The sequence below is a fragment of the Phyllobates terribilis genome, unplaced genomic scaffold (assembly GCF_046119375.1).
Source record: "Phyllobates terribilis strain yellow unplaced genomic scaffold, ASM4611937v1 Scaffold_7__3_contigs__length_470593459, whole genome shotgun sequence".
Taxonomy (NCBI): domain Eukaryota; kingdom Metazoa; phylum Chordata; class Amphibia; order Anura; family Dendrobatidae; genus Phyllobates; species Phyllobates terribilis.
The window spans coordinates 253,196,099-253,221,381 of NW_027362767.1; the positions used below are offsets into that span (position 1 = coordinate 253,196,099).

A 25,283-nucleotide genomic window follows, 5' to 3' on the forward strand; every position below is an offset into this window, starting at 1 on the left:
GAAAAAAGAAATCCAATTCTGAGCATGTTCTAACACGAAAAGTAGTTTTTCAAAAGCTTGAAATCCCTCGTTACAGGTAATACAAGGAAAGTGGTGACAAGCAACAGCTGTTAGCAGAATAGCTAGCCCTCTCAAGTCCCCATATGCATGCTCAGTTTACCTGAGCATGCATTTTCCATAAGTGGATCTGGTGGTGACTTATCACCTTGAAAGCTTGTAAGTTGTAGATCACTTAGTGCTCAACTCCAGTGGTCAATGCTCCATTCGTTGTCTATGGAAAGCTGTCCCATTCCTGTCCTATAAGCAATAAATGTGACAATGGAGTGCATGCCCGTCCACTGATCCATTCTAACAGGCACTTCAGAGCTTCATAATCTCTGGGGGTCTCAGTCAGACCCACATATACTGGCAAATTGTCACCTATCTTGTAAATAAATTATTAAGTGTTATTCCCAACTTGCTTGTCCACATTTTGGGATTCATTTTTTTTTTAGGCATTTAAGATTAAAACATTTTTGCAATTGGATTTCATTAAAATTTTTGCACCTTTTCTTTTCTATATCCTCTGTGATGCATTGTCCATTGCTGGCTGCACAATGAGTTAACTGAGAATCCATCAGTGAGTTTGTTCCGCAGGAGAGATTAGAACTTATCCGTTTCTGGGGCTCATCTCACCTAATTTATGACAGTCAAATGTGCAGGGAAACAAAAGGACTTGTAAAAGCCAAATGGTGCAAATTAAGAAAAATGATTTTAGCCCCAAATGCATGCATTTAAGTAGAAAAAAATAATTGTCCCCAAAAAGTGGATAAACCCTTTACTTACATTCAACATGCGGATCACTCTTTCACTTGGCAGAGGAGAGTTAGATTGCTCAGTAAACACAAAAATATCAGAATTAAAATCAAACTATGTATCTTCAAATTCTATTGTTTTGTAATGACAAAAAGGAGAAATTAAAACATGAAAAATAATAATACCTCTGAACTTACCTTCCAGAAGGCTTGTCTGTTGCTAGCACCACAGACATTCGACATTAATGGATGCATATGGCCTATGGGAACATGGCGAAAACCAACATGCCAATTGTCATTCACCATGAAACTTGTAGTCATGTTACAGCTATACACTTAGCAAATAGCACTGTATTAAGGATACAGGGTCTTCTCGACCCCAATCTGTGCAAAAACAGTTCAGAAACAACCTTTTTTTTTTTTTGCTTTAGCAGCATTTTTATTTACAAACAAACAGCAATCCCCATTGACTTTATTTATACCATTAAAAAAAATGCAGTTTTACAAGCCAAAATTCATCTGAACAAAATTAAGCAGCACTGAAAGTCATATCACAAAATCTAAAAATAAAAACAAATTAAAATAAAAAAATTAAAACAATACAAGAGTAAAATATCATTTGAATAAATATTTTTTTAAACTCATGCTATAAAATAATCCTTAATGGCAAGTTATTAGTTGTTACAGCATATTTTTTTTTATTGATAGCTAGCTTGTGTTACTTCATACAGAAGTGTGGAGTTGTGAGGTTACTGGTTTATATTGCAAGGTAACACCAACCGCGACCAGCACGATCGCCGGAGAGGTGGCGTTAATACGGAGTCATTCCAAATATTTAGGCATTACCTGACCCTGTTGGCTAAAGGAGGGTTACATACTAAAATAGGAGGGGGTTCTTATGCATCTGGCTTAAACCGTACCTATTCCCAAAGCTTCATGAATCTTTCATAGCAATGGCAAGAAATGCATCAAAGTTGAGGGAACATTGCCATCTCTAATTTCTACTAGAAGAACCCAGATGTAAGCACGCAACATTTCTGAAGCCTATTTTATTTTTCATCCAATCATATTCATTTTCCAAAACCTCTCAATATTGTAAACTTGCACAACTAAATTTTTGAAGCCTAATCAAGTCCAAAACCATCATACCCCAATCACAATACAACATTGCGTATACAAGACTGCAAATGTCTGTTCATTAAGTATGAAACCATCAAGTCATGGTTCCTCAATAAAAAAATGGATTTAACAAAAAAACAAACTTTTTTTTTTTGTAAAGGCTGGCTTTACTACTACAAAACCCCTATACTCTCTCCCCCATCCCAAAAAACTCCAAACCCCCCCCCCAAAAAAAAGAAACTGCCAACTTTGCAGAAAGTCATGATCAGTTTTCGATCACATAAAATAATGTCGGTAAACTCCACCTGACAAATGTATTTCCTTATGATTGAAATAGTCCATTTTTAAACAATTTTAGTGTAAGGTTTATGGGCTTTTTTCCTAACCTGGAATTTCTGAAAAAAAAAGTTTGCTAAAAATAAAAGAAAAATCGGTTTCAACATCCTTCAAAACCATCTACAATGCAAAAAGCTAGACCACCCTCCTACTAATATGATCATATTTGTTCTAAATCCAATAGTAGGGTCATGGAAGTACAATAGAAAAATGCTTATACCCAAAATGGGGGGGGGGGGGGAATTCATAACCCTCCTAGGTCAGCATATCCTTGAATATTCAGAATGACTTGATACTGAACATCTGCTCAGTCTCTGAGTAATATGAAATATGGTTTTTATCAACTGACATTATATAAAGAATTTACAACAAGTAAAATCTCCAAATACTTTTTTTTTCTTATATATAAAATTTAATAAATAATCCTGACCAGTCAAAAGAGCACCATAAAACGGGTGAGATTCCCTTAGAAAATAGATTAGGGGTTGCATATTTGAGTCCCTTTCTGTCGGGGTTTTTTTTTTTTTTTTTTTTAACTTGGAAAAAAAAACAACTTTAAAATAATGACACCAACCATATCACAGTCAATATATTTATAAAAATTAAAAGGAAAAAAATTAAATAGTTTTTTTCTTCTTTTAAAGTAAAGCTTGTGATATAGCTCTATCCCCCAGCCCCTGGATTATATATTTATATATATATTTTTTTCTTCTTTTTGCCTGCATTCTTTTCTTTTAAGCCGCGCCATTAAGTTATTAAAATCAGATTCAGTGGCTCTGCTTACAGTAAAACTGCAGGCTCAAGTTTAACCATACTTTTCACAGAGGTGATGTTGCTGCGGCTGCTGCACAGAAACAGGAAGAGTCGGAAGGAGGCCTTACACGGCCCTGGAGAGTGCGAGACCAGAGGTCTGAAATTAGATTGTGTATTTACAAAAAAAAAAAAAAATTCTCAATGTATACCTATATACATAGAAGTAATAAGATGTTTTATATTGAATTGCTTAAGAAAACTAGAAACAATTTTAAAATCACAAACTATATATAGTAAAAGAGTATAAAATGTCTGATTTCACAGTCTCATTACAGGTTAAACATTTTTAAGGGAGCGAGAAGAAAAGAAAAACAAAATCACCATTTCACATTTCTCTCAATGGACACAATATAAAGTAGTAGATAAGCGGCTTGCAACATTAATTGTCCCGCTGAAAAATCGCTAACTTATAAAATTCACCTAGGTCTGTGGTTATTGTGGAGTAGTTGTGTAACAGTACTCTACCCAAACGTAATACTGTACAGAAATGATTCATGTACCAAGAGGTTTATCTGTTAAAACACTGTAAAATTGTAGAAGCTCTATATATTTATATGAAAAATTAATAAAAGCAAGCATGCCCTTTACTTTGAGGCGGCCTTTTTTTATGGATTTAAATAGAAGAAAAAAAAATGCTAAGTCAAACCAACTAAACTTAAACATGTTGCTATTTATTTTTATGCGGCAAGGCACAATATTGCAAAATAAAAATAAGTGTCCTAATATTCCAATATTTACTCTAGAATGAGGCAGTATGAAGGTTAAAGGGTAAAGTCACATGACCGCGTTGATTTAACGGGTTGACATCGGAAAAAAAAAAAAAAAAAAAAGCATCCTCAAAGCCAATAAAGACCAGGATAAGATATTGAAGAACATGGCAGATATATAACAGCAACGCAAAGGAAAATTCTAAAAAGTAAAGTGAAGAATATTGATAAGCAAAAAGCTAAATGTATCTTAAAAATAAAAAAAATATACAGTACTGCAATATGGCTTGAAAATTGTGTTAATACTGTAGCCAATTATAAAAAGGCCCAGCCAAAAAATAATCTCCCTGAAAAGCCAGTCTTCAGCTGTAAAGGCTTCACATAAAGCTGCTTGGAAATGCCAAACGGTCTGACGGCATCCATTTACTGCTGTTTTACCCTAACCCTGTATAAACCATCCCAAATATCACTAAAGAGAATGGGGAAGGGCTGGAAGAAAATATATTTTATGGCACTGATATAATAAAATCGGAACACAATTTTAAAATAAGCGGGAGAAAAAAAAGTTATGTATACAGTAAGTTAATGGTTAGATGAGGTTTAAGGAAATTCTGATATCAGCAGTCGTCACATGTATAAAAATAGACCTATGTCTAACAGCACCAGGACGTAGTCATGAGGAGTACCTACAAACTTACAGGTTTGCAATAGTAAGAGTGTTCTCTAAGAAAGTGTTAACTAAAGAAATGTAAAAAAAAAAAAAAAAAAGTAGAAAAAGAAAAGGAGTCACTAGTGTTTAAAGTTCAACATGCACCAATCGATGACATCACTTGCAATGACCATAAAAGGAATAAAGTTTCTACAGTGTAGTGGATGCGGCAATTGTGGCGATGTTAAAAAATATCTACAAAATAGTAGGCTTTGTCTGCTCGAAACGTTTTAAAAAGGGTAGTAGTATATGTAAAAGGTAGGCAGACATACTTCAATTTAGCTATTTGACTTTCAAATTAGTGTGGGAGAAAAATCATTTTTGCCGACTTTTTGAGTTGTAATTACTTATAATTAGATGTTCAATCCGCAAGAATTGGTGGGCATGAGAGAAATTCTAGTGTTACAATGTATAAATTTCTAAGTCATTTTTTTTGACTGGCGCTAATCCTAAAAATTAAAAAGTAATAAAGGGTGGGGGATGGCAGTTGCTTTTGGAGATTAACAACTTAACTATTTAGCACCTATTTGTATTTAGTTTTTGTTTGTTTTTTCCAGAAAGACTAAATTTGGAGAACACTAACCACTGACAAAATAAATCTGCAATATTCATATTTATCCAAAAACGGTAATAGTTCTCTATTCAGAAGGAAGAAAAATGGAAGAGAGGTATTGTTCATATATAGACAATGTCCCGTATAGTTTCTTTTGCTCAGCCATATGGATATTTAGGTTACGTTGGAGAGAAGATCACTGTACAGTACAGCTTAATTCAGAACTAAGAAAAAAACGCTTACACTGTAAATACGTAAAAAAAAAAAAAAAAAAACACTACATAAAAACAAAAGCACCAAAAAATATTCCGGCTATGACTGCAGGTGATGGGATGAAACATTTTTAGGGATTTCCAGCTAGATGTTTGGCATCTATATTGTGTTGAGTGACAAGAGTCAAACATGCTACCTTAAAGCACCACTCCGTCGTTTTTTTTTGTATCACTAATGCATGTTCTGTGCCCATGGTAATATACGGTACTTACCAGCCGCCATATTCTGTTCTCGAAGCCGCTCCAGTCATCTTCTAGTTGTGAACAATCAGATCATTTCAGTGTTTGCTTGGTGGCCCAGAATTTGCTTCCAAATTAAGTCTATGAGAGCCAGAACCAGGCTCTCACAGAATTACATTGAGAGCTTTTGATCGTTAGCTCTAACTTGCAGTAAGTCAGGAGCTGCGGTAACATTTTGGCAGAATGGGACCAGAGCGGCACTGGGAAAGGTAGAAGACAGCAGCTAGCATGTATTTTACTACAGGCATAGAACAGATGATATTAGTGATACCACTCCAACGGTGAAATAAAAGACAAAAACCGCCAGAGTGGTGCTGTAAAGAGAAAAATAATAACGTGAAATATAGAAGATGGTGATTTCTAAATTGCAGTTTTTTAGTTTGGATTTCAATCATCCATTTTTTTTTAGACACCCTGAACAGCATCCTTTTCTGAATTCAGAGGCTCCAAGAGGTGGTTTGGGTTTGAGCTTATTATCAAAAGGAAAATATACCGAGCTCTAGACTATTGAGGAACATACAAATTACTGCAGACTTACAAAGTCCATCAAATATATATTTAGTAGCCTTGCATTCAATTTAACAACAAAAAAATGAGAAATTGTTTAGGCACATTGGCTACTTTGCTCTTTTAACTCCCTGGAAAATTATTAAAGAAAAAAAAATGCAAACATAAAAATTTGTATAATTTGGGTAAAAAAAAAACAAAACACCCCACAAAAATCGGAAATGCAAATTTGTCAGGCCAGAGTAAAGCAGTCCATAGCCAAGGTGAACTTTCACACAAAATAAATTGGGAGGTATACAAATTTACTGAAAAAAATGTTACAGTAGATTTCAGTAAATTAAACTGTTCCTACGGGACAAAACCCCCGGTTCCCAATTAAACCTGGTAGCGCAGCTAATTGAGAGAAAAAAAAACCCAGAACTTTATAGATATAGAACTTTTTGATAAAACACTTTCATTACGATAAAATAGAATTCACAGAAGGGAGAAAGGAAAATTTCCACTTTTCACCTCTAACTATATGCTTCTTCAGGAGTGCAAATGTACCCTGTCTCCTTAAAAAAAGCAAAAAAAAAAAAAAAAAATGCCAATGTAAAAACATACATTTAGTGTATAACCCAAATATAAAGTCTCCGTATTATCAAGAAGCATTCCAAAAGGACAAATGGGTAAGAGTAGCGTTTGCTGTACTAAAGAGATTACCAAATAAGCAGTAAAGTAGTAAAAATAGGCATTAGTTAACGCTGTGTGCTTTGTACAGTGTGCGGCGGCATGTAGTTATTCGGGTGTAGTAGTGACTGCGTGAATCTCAATATTCGAGTCCATGTTCACTTCCGATGCTGAAACATCACTTTGGTCTACGAAAGCCTCTGTTCTCTCTGGCGATTCCATTCGGTTTCTCACCTCGGCAACCCCTGGGTGGTTTTTCCGTAAATGCTGATTGAGAGTGCCCTGGAAGGGGAAGCACTTGCCACACACTTCACACCGGAAAGGCTTGTCATCCGTATGCCCCCGTATGTGGTATTCCAGTTGGTCTTTGCGTGTGTATTTCTTGCCACAATACTTGCATACAAAAGGTGTGATACCCATGTGAAGACGCATGTGACGGTCAAGACTCCCTTTCTGGTTGAAAGTCTTGCCGCAGTAGATACAGATGAGTCTCTCATTGTAGGGATGCCAGTAGCCTCGATTTGACCTTTCGCGTGGGCTGCTCTCGTAAGCTGGCGTGTTCACGGCCGTTTCATTTTCGGAACTTTGGATGACGTTTGGCACCTCGGTTGTTAGGTTTGATGCTCGCTTTGGGCGCACCCGGCCACCTCGATAGCAGCTCAGCATGGATCTGGAAGGACTAGAGTTACTTAAGCTCCCATAGGGCTCAGATATGTTGGCATTTTGGGAAGCAGCTTGTGAAAAGGAATATGCATGTTGCAAAACAGACCCGTAGGAACCTACATTCAACGTCACCACTTGTTCTCCATCAACCATTTCAGTGTGGTAGCCGTCATCACCGAGTGAGGAGCTATCGGAGCAGCTTGGCCGATCGGACTTTTCGGTTTTGACTTTGACTTCTGTTATTTGACTCTCTCTCGCTACGTCGCTGTGTTCGGCTTCTCCTTCTATCTGAATTTCATGTTCTGAATTGCTTCCACTACTGCCCCTGTCTGACTGCCCCTCTTCTTGAGGACGGATCCTTAGACTTTTGCTTGCCATGCCATCCATCTTTGATTCATTACTTACAATCGACTGCCGCACATGCCCACTGTATGGTGGAGATATGTCCACTGGGTTTGCAAAGTAGCTATCATCTTTGATACCATTATGGTTATTTTGACCATCTTCTCCACCTACTTCTACGACGTTAATTTTTGAGTGGATGCTCTCTAGAATATGAGTGCACTTGTCAATGACACATTGCATTTGGAGAAAGCTGGCTGCAGTTAGGAAGCTCACGACATCCTTCAGCTGTACGGACATTCTTCCAGTGTAGCAAAATGACAGTAATTGTTCAAAAACATTAGGGTTTTTGATAACCGATATCGTTAAGCCACTCATGGTACTTAGAGCTGAATGGTCACGGAAATATGGAGAACTGGCAGCAAGGACTGCCTTGTGTGCGCGGAAAGGTTGACCTTGGATGTGGACGATTATGTCGCACAATTTCCCCTGCAACCGAAGCTCGTTGAGCTGGCTTAGGACTGTACTACTGTACTCCGGCACCTCAAACTGGATGAAGCTGTTGCTGTCCATCTTGTTTGCTGTACAAGTTTCTAAAAGAGACAAAAAACAAAACGTTACCCTTCATCAAAGTACAGAACTGGACTGATATCTAGATAAGATGCATTACTACCACTGAACAGATGCAAAAATGTTTTCACAAGCCCCCCCCAAAAAGAGGTCTTTCTTAAAAAGGGGTCATCTAGCCGGGTTAACAGCATCTTGGAAAAAGTAAACATAAGCAGAGAACTCTACAGGGAGTGTGTAATCAGAAAAAAAAAATCTTGTTTTAAAGGGGTTGTCTCAGTGTTGACCGCAGGCTTTTAAATCCTCACAGCGTGTGCACCGCATGCTGTCAGGATTCTCTGGTGCTGTATACTTTCAGCCACGTTGCAACTAGACGTATCCAGGACAAATGAACACATGTAAACTGAGTGAGGCTGAGAAAGTCAGCAAATTGTATACTTCTGGTCACATGATCGCCTGCTCTCGCCGCTGACGCCTAAGAATCCTGACAGCGTGTGATGAGCACGCTGTGAGGATTCAAAAGTCTGACAGTCACATAGGGTGACTGCAGGCTTTCATCACAGACCTGGACAACCCATTTAAATCATGTTTTAATGCTAAATGTATTTTTGGAAAAGTTAATTTTCCAGATTTAAAACAAAAAAAAAAATCTTACTAGTTTCACAATGGTTACTAAACCTAATACTAGACTCATACTTCCTAACTTTTCAGCTATGGAAAACGTACAAGCATTTTTAGTAAGGTTTTCACTACAATCAACCGTTGGCACATATCCAACCGATAAGGGGAAGAAGATCTGAACAGTAAAGGCCCCATGATTGTATGGGGTACTAAACCTTCACCGCACTAGTGATCAGTGTAGTCCTCAATCATCTGACATCTACTATGTAGATGGGTCATGTTGATTGCAGCAGTGCTATTTGATTATTTTACCTTTTTCTCCACTACCCTGGCCTCATTACGCCCCAGAGCCTTTTCAGTGTTTTCTTTGCAAGTGCCGACACGTAGAAGAAGCATTACATGTCTGCTGACCTATGGACTCTTTTCGCTATCTAGATACAGTAATGTTCAGCAGCTGCAGTGTATGGAGAGCTAACCAGACGGAATTGAAGCCACTTATCACCCAGGAAATTATCAGGCAGATTGGCGGTGGCACAATTACAAGATGCAGCGGATAACGCCACATCGCACCATTGTTAATCAGCAGCCGAGGAATCTTATTTATGTCGTCCAGCAACACTGAAAAAATGTTATTCTTATCGAGCCTAATGACTAATATTCCTTCGTGTGTGTGTAGGGAACAATGACAATCAGAAGGCACAGCACGAGAACGGTTAAATAAGCGCACAATGGCTTTTCTTGCACGTTTCTTTTATTCCCCCCTAAACAATAAAAACTAATTGCCCCTGGGATTTTCTAACTAAGACGAACGTTTGCAAATCCACTGACGTGTGCAAGAATATTTGGGTTTCTGCAGTAAAGTAGGTTAACAGGGTGGGAGACTGATGGCAGAGATTTTTTTTTTCTTCCTGTGCTTCTCTAAACAGATATTGATATTCATGTAGAATATATTTAAATTCAGATGTTCTCGCCGCATTAATGTATTTGCATAGATCTGAAAAAGTCATTTTCATCTGCTGCGTATTATGTTCAAAGCCTGGAAAGAGCAGATTTCTGCAAAATGTAGGAAACAGAATCACAATGCTGTAGTGACAGAACGAAGATCGCCATATTTACAGCAGTGAAGCCGTTTAAAATGCACGCCACTCAATTAATAAGAAATATATGGAATTTCTCTTCTCCTGATACTTAGAATACAACTGCATCATATCTATCACTGCAGGACGCTTTATATAAAGTACATATTACTATGTCTTACCGCAACCTTCCCACCCTAGGTATTACCAGCTGCCGAAATGTGAAGCATATTTATTTATATGAAACATCCAGCAGTAATAACTTATCTTCCAAATGTTCAAGAGACGACCATCCCTAACCCCAATACCCTTCTATCCGCTGCAAAGTGTCTCATGTATTGTGGTCAACCCATTCATAACCAAGCAGTGTGGCTTAGAACAGAGAGACCAGATGACCCCCCCTCCCCCCAAGGGGGTTTGTTTGTTTTTTTCACGGCCCTTTAATTAAGATATTTGGACAAATGAAGGTTACAGAAGGTCTCCATCTTGGGAACCTCATCTGAAAACCAAAGTCTGTGGTTCCTGTAATCCAGGACTGTCCAAGAATAGATGCATGTGATTCATTTTCCTGCAGCAATATCAGCTTGTGAAGGCTGCCATATTAAAAAGATTGTCTGTGATAAGCCAACCATTCTAAAAGGGAACCTGCCACCAGATTCATGCTGCCTGAATCAAGGGCAAAATGAATGGGGTACTGGATGCGCAACCGCAGCCAGGTATGTATTACTCTGAAACTGCTTTGAAAAGGCGTCAGAAAATTGTGTCTTGGATGATTAGTTCAAGGCAGGTCCCCGGACAGCATCTCCTTGCCCCAATCCAGTTGATTGACAGCTCTCTCCCTATCTACACACTGTCATTCTAAGGGATATGAGATAGGGAAAGGGGAAAGTTGGAAAAGTGTGGATATAAGAAAATTAAAATACATAAACTTTATTGATTAGTTAAAATCCTATAAATGTGAAAAAACTCATGCATCTATAGATGCATATAAGGTAACCACTTACTAGTTGAAAAAGTGGTACCCACTAATAAATCTGGCTGGATGTAGTGTAGGGCAAATTATGGGACACCTCAGTCAAGTCCCTCTAATGTAGGACCGAGGTTATATATATATGTTAACCCCATATATTGGAATAGCCTAAATATGAATGTCAGGTGGAACAACTAAAGACACATATAGTTGCTATAATAGCAAAATGTACATGTATCAATCTGCCATAAGGCATTACTATTCACCACCTGACAGACATATATATGTATATATGTATAGGCTACAACTGGATTTAAGCGAGCCTATACATATATACATATATATGTCTGTCAGGTGGTGAATAGTAATGCCTTATGGCAGATTGATACATGTACATTTTGCTATTATAGCAACTATATGTGTCTTTAGTTGTTCCACCTGACATTCATATTTAGGCTATTCCAATATATGGGGTTAACATATATATATAACCTCGGTCCTACATTAGAGGGACTTGACTGAGGTGTCCCATAATTTGCCCTACACTACATCCAGCCAGATTTATTAGTGGGTACCACTTTTTCAACTAGTAAGTGGTTACCTTATATGCATCTATAGATGCATGAGTTTTTTCACATTTATAGGATTTTAACTAATCAATAAAGTTTATGTATTTTAATTTTCTTATATCCACACTTTTCCAACTTTCCCCTTTCCCTATCTCATATGACTACTTTGGTGGTGTACACCTGTGGATATAGATCTGATGAGAATAGACTATTCTTTTGGTCATTCTAAGGGATCAGAGCAGGGAGACGTTGGCAGGAAGGGGAGGAATCGACTGACAACCGGTTGCCGAAGCCTTTTAAATGAGCGTAACTACTACCACTGTTCAAAGAAATCTCAAGACACTCTGGAGTCAGTGATGAATATTGGGGTTTGCATCGATCTGATATTTATGGGAGACATATTTTCGGTGTCATAACGGAGGGACGAATATAATGCATTCACTCACATCACCCTAAGACCAGCCGAATGCCTGAAACCTAATATCAGTTCAGATAGATGATGCTATCCATGTCATGTTTCATCTCTATAGAAAGGTAAAATTGTGATAGGAAACAGAACAACAGTATCACCTGCCTGCGACATCCAGGGCTGAAGATATCCTGAAACACGGGGATCTCAAAGACCTCGCACATTTCCCGACCAACCCCAATATGAGATCACCAAGGAAGGTATGTTGGTGCAACCTAGATCTAATAAAAATCATAGTTTTGGTTCTGGTCTTTTGTCAGTCCTGTAAGGTCCAGTTTTCTTTAGTTCTGTTTTTTTAAGGAGTACCTCCCTCTGCAAAGCTCTGAGCCATTTCTGTGACACAGGTTTAGTACTCTTTTGTTATCCCTTTTAACCTATGGGATTGCATATACCTTATTGTTTTGTTCCCATTTTGTAACATCTTTGCATATTTTCTTTTTATAAACACTGCCTTCCTTTCCAGATTAAATATATAAAATTTAATAGCTCCATTTCTCTTTCTCTGTAAACCGCACCCCTGAAGAAATACGCTACCTGTAAAAGGGTGTCCAATCGGCCTGTATAAATAATTAATGGTAACAGCTAGTAGTTCCTTTTGTTATTGTGGAGTTGGCAGTGATTGTATTGGGGTATCGTTGGAATCGGAAGGGTATATACCATACGCTCACTGCGAGTTCTCCAATAACCGGCCTAGTAGTGGAAACAGCAGCAACCTCGTCCACTCGTCAGGCAATAGCTGTGTCCCCTGACAAATTGGTGACATCTGCATGATTTCTCCGGTGTTCTCCTTAACAAATTGGTGTCAGCGGTGGGAAAGGCGCGATTCCCTCTGCTGTTATCCCTGACAGGGGTCCTTAAAATAACATTCTTATCGAAGAGCCATTAAAAATCCATTGTGGAATAGCATACGTGCTTCTGGCACAACGTTCTTTTCCTTTGGAGCTGGAGAACATCCCCTTTTGGACCATTGAGCAGAGCTGTGGAGTTGGAGTCGGTGTCCATTTTGGTGGAATCGGAGTCTATGTAAAATGGACCAACTCCTAAAATATATAATAAATTGGGTACAGTAGTTCAAAGCAGTTTGTGGGGAATATTTTTTTCATAATAATTTGGGAAAGTTATGAAATGTCCTATAAATGTCTGTCCTATTCCTGATCTAAGGGTCTAGACTTTTAGCTGAGATGAATCTGTGCTACAGTAAATTGATCACTTAAACATGAGCCATGTATGATGGAGTCGGAATTGGAGTCTGTGTCATGGAAATTGATGAGTTGGGAGTTGGAGTCGGAGGTTTGGCTTACCGACTCCACAGCGCTGCCATTGACAGCCATTTGACCTGGAAGGCAGACCAGTACATACCCTGTGCACCACACCCAGGCCACATACTGTCTACCCTGGAAGTTTCCTGGGATAGTTATCTCTGGTCACAGGAGTGGTGAGCGCTGAATTAACACTTTTTCTATTTTTTGCTGTGTAGGGTTATCTATTAATCCTATGGCTTACTTGGGGACACGTCTGTATTACAGCCTGTATGGATCTTGGATCAGTCACAGCCTATGGACAAGAATGTCATTATTTCTAGTAAAGACTTCAGACATTGCTTATAAAAGCTGCTATAGCAGCTAAGGCTCATTACTCATGCGTGAAGACATTTCCAAAATGCGAAGCAGCAAGTGGGCAAAACCACACCTGGGGGCCAAGATTTTAAAGGCAATATTACGTTTTTATCCTGAAAACTGCACAGCCACTCGTGGGTTTTGTGGCTAAAACTGTGGCATTATCACAAAGAGATTCTAGCACGCTTACCTACTAGACTGTGGCGACATTCCTGAGATGTGCAGTGAACAGCATGTGCCTCTAGCTGCAGATCTAACATGTTGATGTGGCTGCTTTAAAGGCTCTGGGACAAAGGTAGCCAATTCCTTGAGGAAAAAAGCTATTTTAAAGGTGCTCAAGAAAACGTAAGATTTTAAAAAAAACCTGGTTTCATGAACCTGAAGGATAAGTATGCTGCCTGTTTGTTCCCAGGGCTACTCACTACTCACATCAAGGACCATGTAGAAGTGACTGAACAAGCAGCACGGTGGCTCAGTGGTTAGCACTGCAGCCTTGCAGCACTGGGGTCCTGGGTTCAAAATTTCACAAAGGACAACATCTGCAAGGAGTTTGTATGTTCTCCCCATGTTTGCGTGGATTTCCTCCGGGTTCTCCGGTTTCCTCCCACACTCCAAAGACAGACTGATAAGGAATGTAGATTGTGAGCCCCTATGGGGACAGTACCCATAATGTCTGTAAATTGTGTGAATTGTAAAGAGCTGCGGAATATGTTGGCGCTATATAAATAAAAAGATTATTATTATTACTAGACACGCCGAAATAGGCTCAGATGACTTTCATCCAACATGGATGGGCGCCTTCATGTAGGAATCTTCATAAGGACATACGGATGTGGTCTAACCCTATTATGAAGACTGACATGACATTTTGCATTTCTGGGAACACTGGGGTATTTTCTTCTCAAAGTGAAGGGATCTGGCATCACTTTATGATTTGAACATCTGGGACTCCACCGATCCAGAGAATCCCCCAGTCCTCCTTTCAAGTGAATGCAGCTGTAGTTTCCCACAAAGCCCGAAGGCCAAGAGTGCAGCTGTTCAGGTAAAAGCACTGATGGGCCAAATGGCTGAATCAGCACCGCAGCCCCTATATTATGATTATTGGAGAAGGTCCAGGGGTTAGACCACTGCAAACTGACGTCACATGAAATAAGGATATTCCTTTAAAATCTATTAGGCATAGGGATGGTCTGTAGACAAATATCTCGATGACTAACATGAGCACAAGGGTAATGGATATTTAGGCGATAGAGAAAAGCCAACCAATCTGCCAATTCACAAACTGCATGATTACCATGTGTAACCTTAGATGCAAATAGAGTCACCAACTGTGGGGGAAGGTTAGTGTAAAAGGTGCTGTACTCCCAGCAGGGGAACAATGCTTCATACCAGGGAGCCAAAATTCCAAGGATGGGGGAAGGGCTGGAGGTACTAAGTACATTTCTTGTGCAACCACATGTGTCTGTGCAAGGCCAACTATCAAATAAAAAAAACATGAACGCTACAGAGCATGTTATCAATTCTCAGACTGGGCCGTACGGCGGTCTTCAAAATATTACCCCGGCAAACGCTCAGCACATGTGGCCGAAGTAGCACATGTCTGGTAAATAGCTATACTAAATGCAAAAACAACTTTGAAGTAAAAGGATGAACTTCAAAGAGCACATGGATCGAATGAGCGTGGTGGCTGAGGACGCGCACCCAAGATAAAAGCGTACTAGCTGCCTGGAAACATGCACCAAATAATAGGCCACGACCTACAGCCCTAGAGGTAATAAAAAAAATGGATGGATGGGTACTGTCCATTAAAAACTGTCAGTAGGAAATGATCATAGATCTGATAGAAAGTGTCTTGTTGTCTTTTTGGTGGTGGGGGGGGGGGGGGGGGCTTTCACACTCAACTATCTGGCATTTCAAAGGTAGCCAGGCTGGCTAATATGCAGCCTTGCAAGAACAAGCTGCAGGGGGTGGATGGGGTGTAACATGAGGAGACCAGACTCAAGGAATGCATGGTAGCTCAGGGAGGGGGCAAAGCTTTAGCCAAAATCAGGGATCCTGAACTTCAGGATTTTTTCTTTTTGTTTTAGGCAATGCTACAAAATATTTGAGCCAAGTTGCAGCCCTTATGCAGTCCTTAAAACACAAGCGTATTAAGGCCCATCTGCACCTGGCTTTGACTAGAATTTCTGGAAAGGCACACATCACAGGCAGGACGGGAGGATCAATCTGATCTAAGATTTTCCGTTTGTATAAACTTCTAAATGTTCTTGGTGGTAAGACTGAAAATTCATGATCAGAACCGTATATAAACTCGTAACCCTCCCCCCCCCATACCACTCATAAATTATCAAAAGCAATGGGAGTGCTTCCGGATGGCGGGGCTTTATTGCCATCTATCTCCAGTGTCCATTTCAATGAGGGATTAAACATCTTAAAACAGCCCCTGGTAGTGGCTTATCTCCCCTAGGAACAAAGGATCAGTCATGTGGAGATTCGACCTGCCAGATCCTTCTTTTCTGCCATTGAGGAAGAGTGGGGAAGTGCCCTTGCATATCAGATCATCAACCAATACTGCAAAACATATAGCTCGTCTCCTGTAAAAATGGACAAGCGTTTCTGATTCCAGTAGTACTCATTAGGCCACGGCCTCACTATCAGTGTTTGGTCGGTATTTGGTTAGTATTTTTTCTCAGGAATAGGAGACAAAACCAGGTGAGGAATAATCAGAGAAAAGGTATAATAGAAACAAGTCACCAATTCTGCATTTATCACCCACTCCTGGTTTTGGCTCCCACTCCTGAGAAAAAAATACTGATAGTGGGGCCGTGGCCTTACCAGGAACAATGATGACCCAGATATATCGAGCCACGTACGTCCACCTTAAGATTGGAGCCACAAGCCAATGGTTTTGTAATGTGTAAGTCGCAGCATTACTACCTTCTCAATGTTAAATGCTCCAAAACAATTTTTAGACAGTTTCGCAATTGCTGAAGAAAAAAAAAAAAACGCAACCACATCACACAATTTGTGCTTACGAAAAAGTAAAATCGTCAAGGAAGTAAACCTGTACGTCGCCCAATTTGTGACCCAATATCATGGTGCAGCCCTCACATGGGAGATTTCATGCAGAAGACCAATGCAGCCTCCTCTATTGGCACACCCAGGAAAAATAAGTTATACTATGGGATTACAAAAAGAAAACAACTTTTGTGCATGAGCAGGGTTTCTGGAAAAAAGCGGAGGGAAGGAACAAGGAATGCCAGCACAAGGAATAAATAAAATGATCAAATACACATTTAGGGGAAATAGGAGCAATTGTCCACGGGAAACAATTTGAGGCCATTTTCCAAATGGTCTCTAAAAAAAAAAGAAAAAAAAAAAAAAAGAAAGGAAACTAAACTGATAACATAGGCAATCTCTTCATTAATTTTTGGACTGGTTTAGGTGTATAAAAATCCATTACATACATCTGATTTTTCTATCGATTTCGGCAAGCGTCGTACAGATACATAGGGGGCAGGACTGTTGCACAAATTTCTATAATCAATCGGCAGCCTGTGAATTCACCCTTACGGGGATGATGATGAATAATATATATATATATATTGAAGCTGCTAAGCATTGGCCTGACGTCAGCTTCTTGGGAGCTGTCAGTTACAGAAGCTATGAACCACCAGCATGAATGACGTTCATGAGTTTTCCAGGCCGATGTGAATTTCCATCAGATGGGTTGCCAACAATCAGAAAATGTATTAATCTGCAATATCATGATTTGAAAAGTACATGCCTATCGTACCCCCTGCCCAGCTTTGCACATTTCCAAGTCCATGCACAGAAGTTGGCATCAGTCACATAGTTTTATCATCTCATTGGGTGTCAACGCCACTGCCCAGGTTCGGTGCCTTCGAGTAAGTAAAACCAACTGGGGTGTTTATACGGTGCAGCGAGATATGCACATTCTCTTCTGCTTTTTCTAGTGCATACTAACAGTTTAATGCATTTACCGTTTTTAAAGTGGACAACCCCTTTAAGTACACTCTGAACCTAGGTTTTCTTCCGGTGTGTGAAATACCAGTGGAATGACTGGCAGAGCGATACTAGAATATGGAATATGCGCTTGTGGTATGGAAATGAAATTGCAAAACTAAGCGTGAATGCATACATCCTGTGTACAGCTAAGCAGGACAGAAGTAGCAGAGGTTGTATGGAAATTTGTGTTGAAATAGTAACTCCTTTGTGAGACGTGTGAACAGGATAAATATCAGAGCAGCACCTTCCTGGGTAATATGTTAGTCCATCAATCTCCAATTTGTTAACTTCCAGATGTTGTGAAACTACAACTCCCAGCATGGCCTGGCCATAACCCTGAAACGCATGACACAGCCCTCAAGGGTCTTTTTAAAGAGGACGATAATGTGTATGTAAGACGCACTCGTTCCCGATCATTGGCCCACGCAAACGTGGCAGCCGTCAGCACATCGCCCCATTTACACAGGATGTGCTGCCGACAATACGCACACAGTATAGGGAGCAAACAACTCTATAAAGGATCATTCGCTCCCATCTATTTTGCATCAGGCGCATTGAAATAAGTGCTGACTTACTGTCGGTCACGCAAAGCCAAAATGGTTTATTTCAGTCGTCAAGTGTATGGCCAGATTAAAGGGGAACCCAACTGGCAGCATGCAAAATTCAGACATCACTGAAGTTGCTGTGCCTAAAGTGGAGCAGTGTGTAACTACAGGGTGTGTCTGATGAAAGGGGACTTCTAGGGACATGGGGGAAGGGTCTATAGGGCTGGGTATGAGACAGGATACTGTGGGCAAGTGCAAGCCCACCCAGGACTCTAGTAAGTGGCACTGGCTGTAGGAGGAGGGTAAGTTCAGGGGTAACTAGTCCTGTTGTAGCAGCAGAGGAGGGGAAGCTTGGGGAACCCCGAGCTTTTCTATGAGCGGCCTGCAGTAGCGGAGGGTGTCCACTGGAGGGCGATATTAGTAGGATTTCAATACGCGGCGCCGGCAGCAATACACATAACAAGAAAAGTGGGGGAGGGGTGAGCCCCCCGGAGGAGCTGTATCCGGGACCCTTTTACTTTCCCCTGACGTTAGGTTTCGGTCTCACCTGCCGGGAATAAGCCGTTTCTCTCCTCTTCACATAGCTCCGGAGAGCTCGGCCAGTGCCGGGGCCTAACGCGGCGCTCCTCTCTCCTCAGCTGCCGGAAACGCTCTCAGGCCTCGCCCAGCGGCCACTTCCGGGTCGGCGTCTCGCTCTCTGGAAGCCACGCCCAACTGTGCGAGTCACGCCTCGTCACCACTACCAAGGGAATTCGCGAGCCTCTTTTTTGTTTTTCGAACAACTTTATTGAGCTTCCGAAAAGTGAACAGTAATGGAGGTCCTGTTATAGCTGGCAGTTTTGTATGAGCAGCGAGTGTTGTATGTGGGTGTTCTAAAATGTTCTTCATTTTGCAATGGGGGCTGCCATAATGGTGGTCACGTGTCCCATTAACCATTCTAAGGTGTAGTTATAGTGTAAGGCTACGACCCCACTATCAGTATTCGGTCAGTAGTTTTTCTCAGGAGTGGGAGCCAAAACCAGGTGAGGAACAATCAGAGAAAAGGTATAATAGAAACAAGTCACCAATTCTGTATTTATCACCCACTCCTGGTTTTGGCTCCCACTCCTGAGAAATAATACTGACAAAATACTGATAGTGGGGCCGAATACTGATAGTGGGGCCGTAGCCTAAGACACAACCTGGGGCTCTCCAGCTGCTGTGAGACTACAACTCCTAGCAGGGAAGGCTGTCAGTGCATGTTTGGAATTGTAGTTGTATACTTTCACAACCACTGGAGAGCGACACCATTGATCTAAAGCAGAGGTCTCAAACATGCGGCCCGCAGGCACAGACCCCTTGACGATCTCGACCTGGTCCAGAAGGAGCTGCCGACAGCAGCGTTGCATTGCCGCGCAGAGACCGTCTCCCAGCACAGCATTTCCAATGCCAGACGCCGGCCAATCAGAGGCCAGCAGCTGATATCTGCGTCCCAGCCCAGCGGCGTATGACGTCACTGCCATGCCCAGATGTCAGCTGCTGGCCTCTGATTGGCCGGCGTCTGGCATTGGAAATGCTGTGCTGGGAGACGGTCTCTGCGCGGCAATGCAACGCTGCTGTCAGCAGCTCCTCCTGGACCAGGTCGGGATCGTCAAGGGGTCTGTGCCTGCGGGCCGCATGTGCACAAAGGACGCCGAGGGAACGGAGGACAGGTGAGCAGAATCTTTTTTTTTCTCTTTCATGTGTGCGTGAAGAACAGCGCAGGGGACATATCTACAATAGGGGGACCTGGATGGGGCATTACTACAGGATGGGGGACATTACTCCAAGACGAGGACCAGGATGGGGCACATTACTGCAAGATGGGGACCACCAGGATGAGGCACATTACTGCAAGATGGGGAACACCAGGATGGGGCACATTACTGCAAGATGGGGAACACCAGGATGGGGCACATTACTACAAGATGGGGATCACCAGGATGGGGCATATTACTACAAGATGGGGACCACCAGGATGGGGCACATTACTACAAGACGAGGACCAGGATGGGGCACATTACTGCAAGATGGGGACCACCAGGGTGGGGCACATTACTGCAAGATGGGGACCACCAGGATGGGGGCACATTACTGCAACATGGGGACCACCAGGATGGGGCACATTACTGCAAGATAGGGACCACCAGGATGGGGCACATTACTACAAGATAGGGACCACCAGGATGGGGCACATTACTACAAGGTGGGGACCAGGATGGGGCACATTACTACAAGATGGGGACCACCAGGATGAGGCACATTACTACAAGACGAGGACCAGGATGGGGCACATTACTGCAAGATGAGGACCACCAGGATAGGGCACATTACTGCAAGATGAGGACCACCAGGATAGGGCACATTACTGCAAGATGGGGACCACCAGGATGGGGGCACATTACTGCAACATGGGGACCACCAGGATGGGGGCACATTACTGCAACATGGGGACCACCAGGATGGGGCACATTACTGCAAGATAGGGACCACCAGGATGGGGCACATTGCTACAAGGTGGGGACCAGGATGGGGCACATTACTGCAAGATAGCGACCACCAGGATGGGGCACATTACTGCAAGATAGCGACCACCAGGATGGGGGCACATTACTGCAACGTGGGGACCACCAGGATGGGGGCACATTACAGCAAGATAGGGACCACCAGGATGGGGGCACATTACTACAAGATGGGGACCACCAGGATGGGGCACGTTACTGCAAGATGGTGACCACCAGGATGGGACACATTACTGCAAGATGGGGACCACCAGAATGGGGCACATTACTACAAGATTGGGACCACCTGGATGGGGCACATTACTAGATGTTTGCCAGAATTACTATATGGTGCTAACTGTAAAACAAGATTACTGTATGTGGCCAATTGGAGGAAACAAAATTGTAAAAATTAAAAAAAAAAAAGTAAAATAAAGCATGAAAAAATATTTTGCCGCAAAAAATGCTGTTTTATATATAAACTAAAATAAATACAAAAAAGTGTACGTTTATTATCGCCACATCCGTAACGACCCAAGCTATAAATAAAATAAACACAGCAAAAATGTTCAGACGGTGTATACAAAAAAAATGGTATCACTAAAAATGTCACTTTGACCTGCAAAGAATGCTGCCCCCCAAATTCAAATTTTTTCTATGTGCGGCCCATATACCCAGCCGAGTTTGAGACCCCTGACCTAAGGTATAAACCATAAATCGTTAATACCTTCCCACTGCCAACATTTTTTATTTTTTGACAGAGCTGGCAGTAGGTAAGCACAGCTGTCGTTGCTATTTTCACGCACAGGAGGAAACCAATGGATTTAAAAAAAAAATACAAAAAAGGGACTGATATCCCCATTAATGGAGTTGGACGCTACTGGATAGCTCCTTCTTAAATACTAAATTCTCTCATATCAAATAAAAAATCAACTCCCAGACGATCTGGAGATGTCAGCGCAGTCACTTGACAAGATGGGTTGCCACCTTCACAAGCCTGCCATAATGGAAGTATGAAGGCTGTGTCTGATTGGCTGCAGCCCTTACGGCTAGTAGACACATTGCAACATCGCTCATCCAGGAAGGGAGTATATGTTTTATACACTGCTCAAAAAAAATAAAGGGAACACTTAAACAACAGAATATAACTCCAAGTAAATCAAACTTCTGTGAAATCAAACTGTCCACTTAGGAAGCAGCACTGATTGACAATCAATTTCACATGCTGTTGTGCAATGGAATAGACAATAGATGGAAATTATTGGCAATTATCAAGACACCCTCAATAAAGGAGAGGTTCTGCAGGTGGGGACCACAGACCACATGTCAGTAACAATGCTTTCTGGCTGATGTTTTGGTCACTTTTGAATGTTGGTTGTGCTTTCACACTCGTGGTAGCATGAGACGGACTCTACAACCCACAGAAGTTGCTCAGGTAGTGCAGCTCATCCAGGATGGCACATCAATGCGAGCTGTGGCAAGAAGGTTTGCTTTGTCTGTCAGCGTAGTGTCCCGAGGCTGGAGGCGCTACCAGGAGACAGGCCAGTACACCAGGAGACGTGGAGGGGCCGTAGGAGGGCAACAACCCAGCAGTAGGACAGCTACCTCCGCCTTTGTGCAAGGAGGAACAGGAGAAGTGCAAGAGCCCTGCAAAATGACCTCCAGCAGGCCACAAATGTGCATGTGTCAGCACAAACCCACTCCATGAGGGTGGTATGAGGGCCCGACATCCACAGATGGGGGTTGTGCTCATAGCCCAACACCGTGCAGGACGCTTGGCATTTGCCACAGAACACCAGGATTGGCAAAGTCGCCACTGGCGCCCTGTGCTCTTCACAGATGAAAGCAGGTTCACACTGAACACGTGACAGACGTGACAGAGTCTGGAGACGCCGTGGAGAGCGATCTGCTGCCTGCAACATCCTTCAGCATGAACGGTTTGGCAGTGGGTCAGTAATGGTGCGGGATGGCATTTCTTTGGAGGGCCGCACAGCCCTCCATGTGCTCACCAGAGGTAGCCTGACTGCGATTAGGCACCAAGGTGAGATCCTCAGACCCCTTGTGAGACCACATGTTGGTGCAGTTGGCCCTGGGTTCCTCCTAATGCAGGACAATGCCAGACCTCATGTGGCTGGAGTGTGTCAGTGTTATGTTCTGCTACCAGAGCTAAGGAAAGAGAGGAGATCTGTCCCTACGATAGAACTCAGCTGAATCCCTACGATGTAACAGGGGACCTGATCCTGCGATCAGACCTGCTAAAGTCCTAAGCTAGTCTGTACGGAGACCTATAGATGTGGGGAAGGAATCCCTACAAGTACTAAGGACTGGGAGGAATATGGGACACCTCCTAACAGAAATAGTAGCAGACAGACGAACAAACAAAATATATAGAACATAGAGGTCAGTAGACCAAGCAAACTAACAGAGCAAGACACAGAGCACAGGCTAGCTAGAAAGTAGATATACAATGAAGTCCAGCAAAGCCAGAAGGGCGGAGCAGGATTAAATAGGCCACCAAGGTCATGTGACCAGCAAAGGAAAAAAAACCTAAGAGCAAGGTTCTAACAGTACCCCCCCTTCTAAGAGGATCCTCCGGATCCCCTAGGACCAGGCTTATCAGGAAATCTCCTGTGAAACGCTCTGATAAGTCTGGACGCGGAAACATCATCCGACCTCACCCAAGAGTTATCCTCGGGACAGAAACCTTTCCAGGCCACAAGATACTGCAAACTACCTCTATACCATCTAGAGTTAAGGATGCGAGAAATTTCATATTCCCCGTCCTCCACCACCGGAGGAACAGAGGCAGAGGCGTCACAATCCGATACAACAGCTTTTTTCAACAGAGACATGAAATACCGGATTAATTCTCCAGGAGGTAGGAACCTCCAACCTAACAGCAGATTGGTTGACAACCTGAAGCACCTTAAAGGGCCCTACAAACTTGGGACCCAATTTCTTTGAAGGAATCCTCAACCGCAGATTCCTAGAGGACAACCAAACCATGTCACCAACAGCGAACAAAACCTCCTGTCGTTTCCTATCAAAGTAGTCTTTAGATTTTCTGTTGGCCTCCTGAAGATTACCACGCACATCCGTCCAAACTCTCTCCAAATCACCGGAAAAATTCTCCTCCTCAGGCACGGCAGATCCCAACTTGGAGAACGACCCAAACGACGGATGTCTCCCAGAACAACAAAAAAAAGGCGAACAACCAGCAGAAGAAGATGTATGATTGTTCAGAGCAAATTCAGCAAGTGGCAGAAACTCAGACCACCCCTCTTGATTGTCTGCCACAAAACAACGCAAGAACTGCTCAACATCCTGGTTTTTCCTTTCTGTCTGGCCATTAGATTCAGGATGATATCCGGACGAGAACGACAAATGAACTCCCAACCTATCACAAAAGGCACGCCAAAAACGAGCCACGAACTGAGGACCCCTATCAGAAACAATGTCAGTAGGAACGCCATGAAGTCTGACAATTTCCTTGACAAAGGCCTTAGCGAGAGTTTTAGCGCAGGGCAGTTTGACGAAAGGAACCAAGTGACACATCTTGCTAAAACGGTCCACGACCACCCAGATGACAGTAAAACCCTCAGAGGGGGGAAGGTCAGTTATAAAGTCCATAGCCAAATGTGTCCAAGGAGCACTGGGAACCTCCAAAGGACAAAGCAACCCCGCAGCAGGAGTATGTGAGGACTTAGATCTAGCACATATAGTACATTGACGCACCCACTTAATGACTTCCTTCTGCCATCCAGGCCACCAAAAACTGCGACCCACCAGTCTCTTGGTCTCAGAGATTCCGGGATGACCTGCCAACCGAGATTCGTGACACTCAACAAACAAATCTCTCCTAAAGGTCCCAGGCACAAACAACCTCCCATGAGGAGTGTTAGAAGGGGCATTCTCCTGTGCTTTAAGAATCTCATTTTCCAAAACGGAGTCCAAAGCAGCTATCACAACACCTTCTTGTAAAATGTTCTCCTCTTTCTCAGCACCGACTATGGGAGAAAAACTGCGAGACAAGGCATCCGCCTTAACATTCTTAGTACCAGGGATGTAAGTAACGGAGAAATTAAACCGCGAGAAAAACAGTGCCCACCTAGCCTGACGGGCATTCAGGCGCTTGGCAACATCAAGATATATCAGATTTTTATGATCCGTAAGAACCTGAACGGGAAATTCCGCACCTTCCAAGAAGTGGCGCCAGTGTTCAAATGCGAGTTTAATAGCCAATAATTCCCGATTACCAATATCGTAATTCAGTTCAGTCTCCGAAAAAATTTTTTGAAAAAAAGGCACAGGGATGTAATCCATCCCCGTTATCCTGAGACAATACTGCGCCAACCCCCACAGAGGAAGCATCAACCTCAACCAAAAACGGCTTAGTCACATCAGGCTGCATAAGGATGGGAGCAGAGGTGAACCTCTCCTTGAGATACACAAAAGCTTCAATGGCCTCAGAAGACCACTGAACCGCATCAGCACCTTTCCTGGTGAGATCAGTCAGAGGTTTGACAATACTAGAAAAATTTTTTATGAATTTTCTGTAGTAATTGGCGAAACCCAAAA

At 42.2% G+C, this 25,283-nt stretch overlaps 1 protein-coding gene across 2 annotated transcripts in view; it reads right to left on the minus strand.

Moving 5' to 3' along the window:
• Window positions 1–1,229: 1,229 nt before the first annotated feature.
• Window positions 1,230–25,283, minus strand: part of ZBTB34 (zinc finger and BTB domain containing 34) — a 30,998-nt gene continuing 6,944 nt past the window's right edge. The window contains exons 1-2 of one of the 2 annotated variants that reach the window (XM_073640287.1): window positions 18,734–18,880; window positions 1,230–8,317 (exon numbers count right to left, since the gene is read on the minus strand). In XM_073640287.1, coding sequence (XP_073496388.1) covers window positions 6,828–8,297 — 1,470 coding nt within the window. In that variant the 5' untranslated portion in view covers window positions 8,298–8,317; window positions 18,734–18,880 and the 3' untranslated portion in view covers window positions 1,230–6,827. Of the gene's footprint in view, window positions 8,318–18,733; window positions 18,881–25,283 lie in introns of those variants that run through there. The other variant, XM_073640285.1, reaches the window with a different exon arrangement.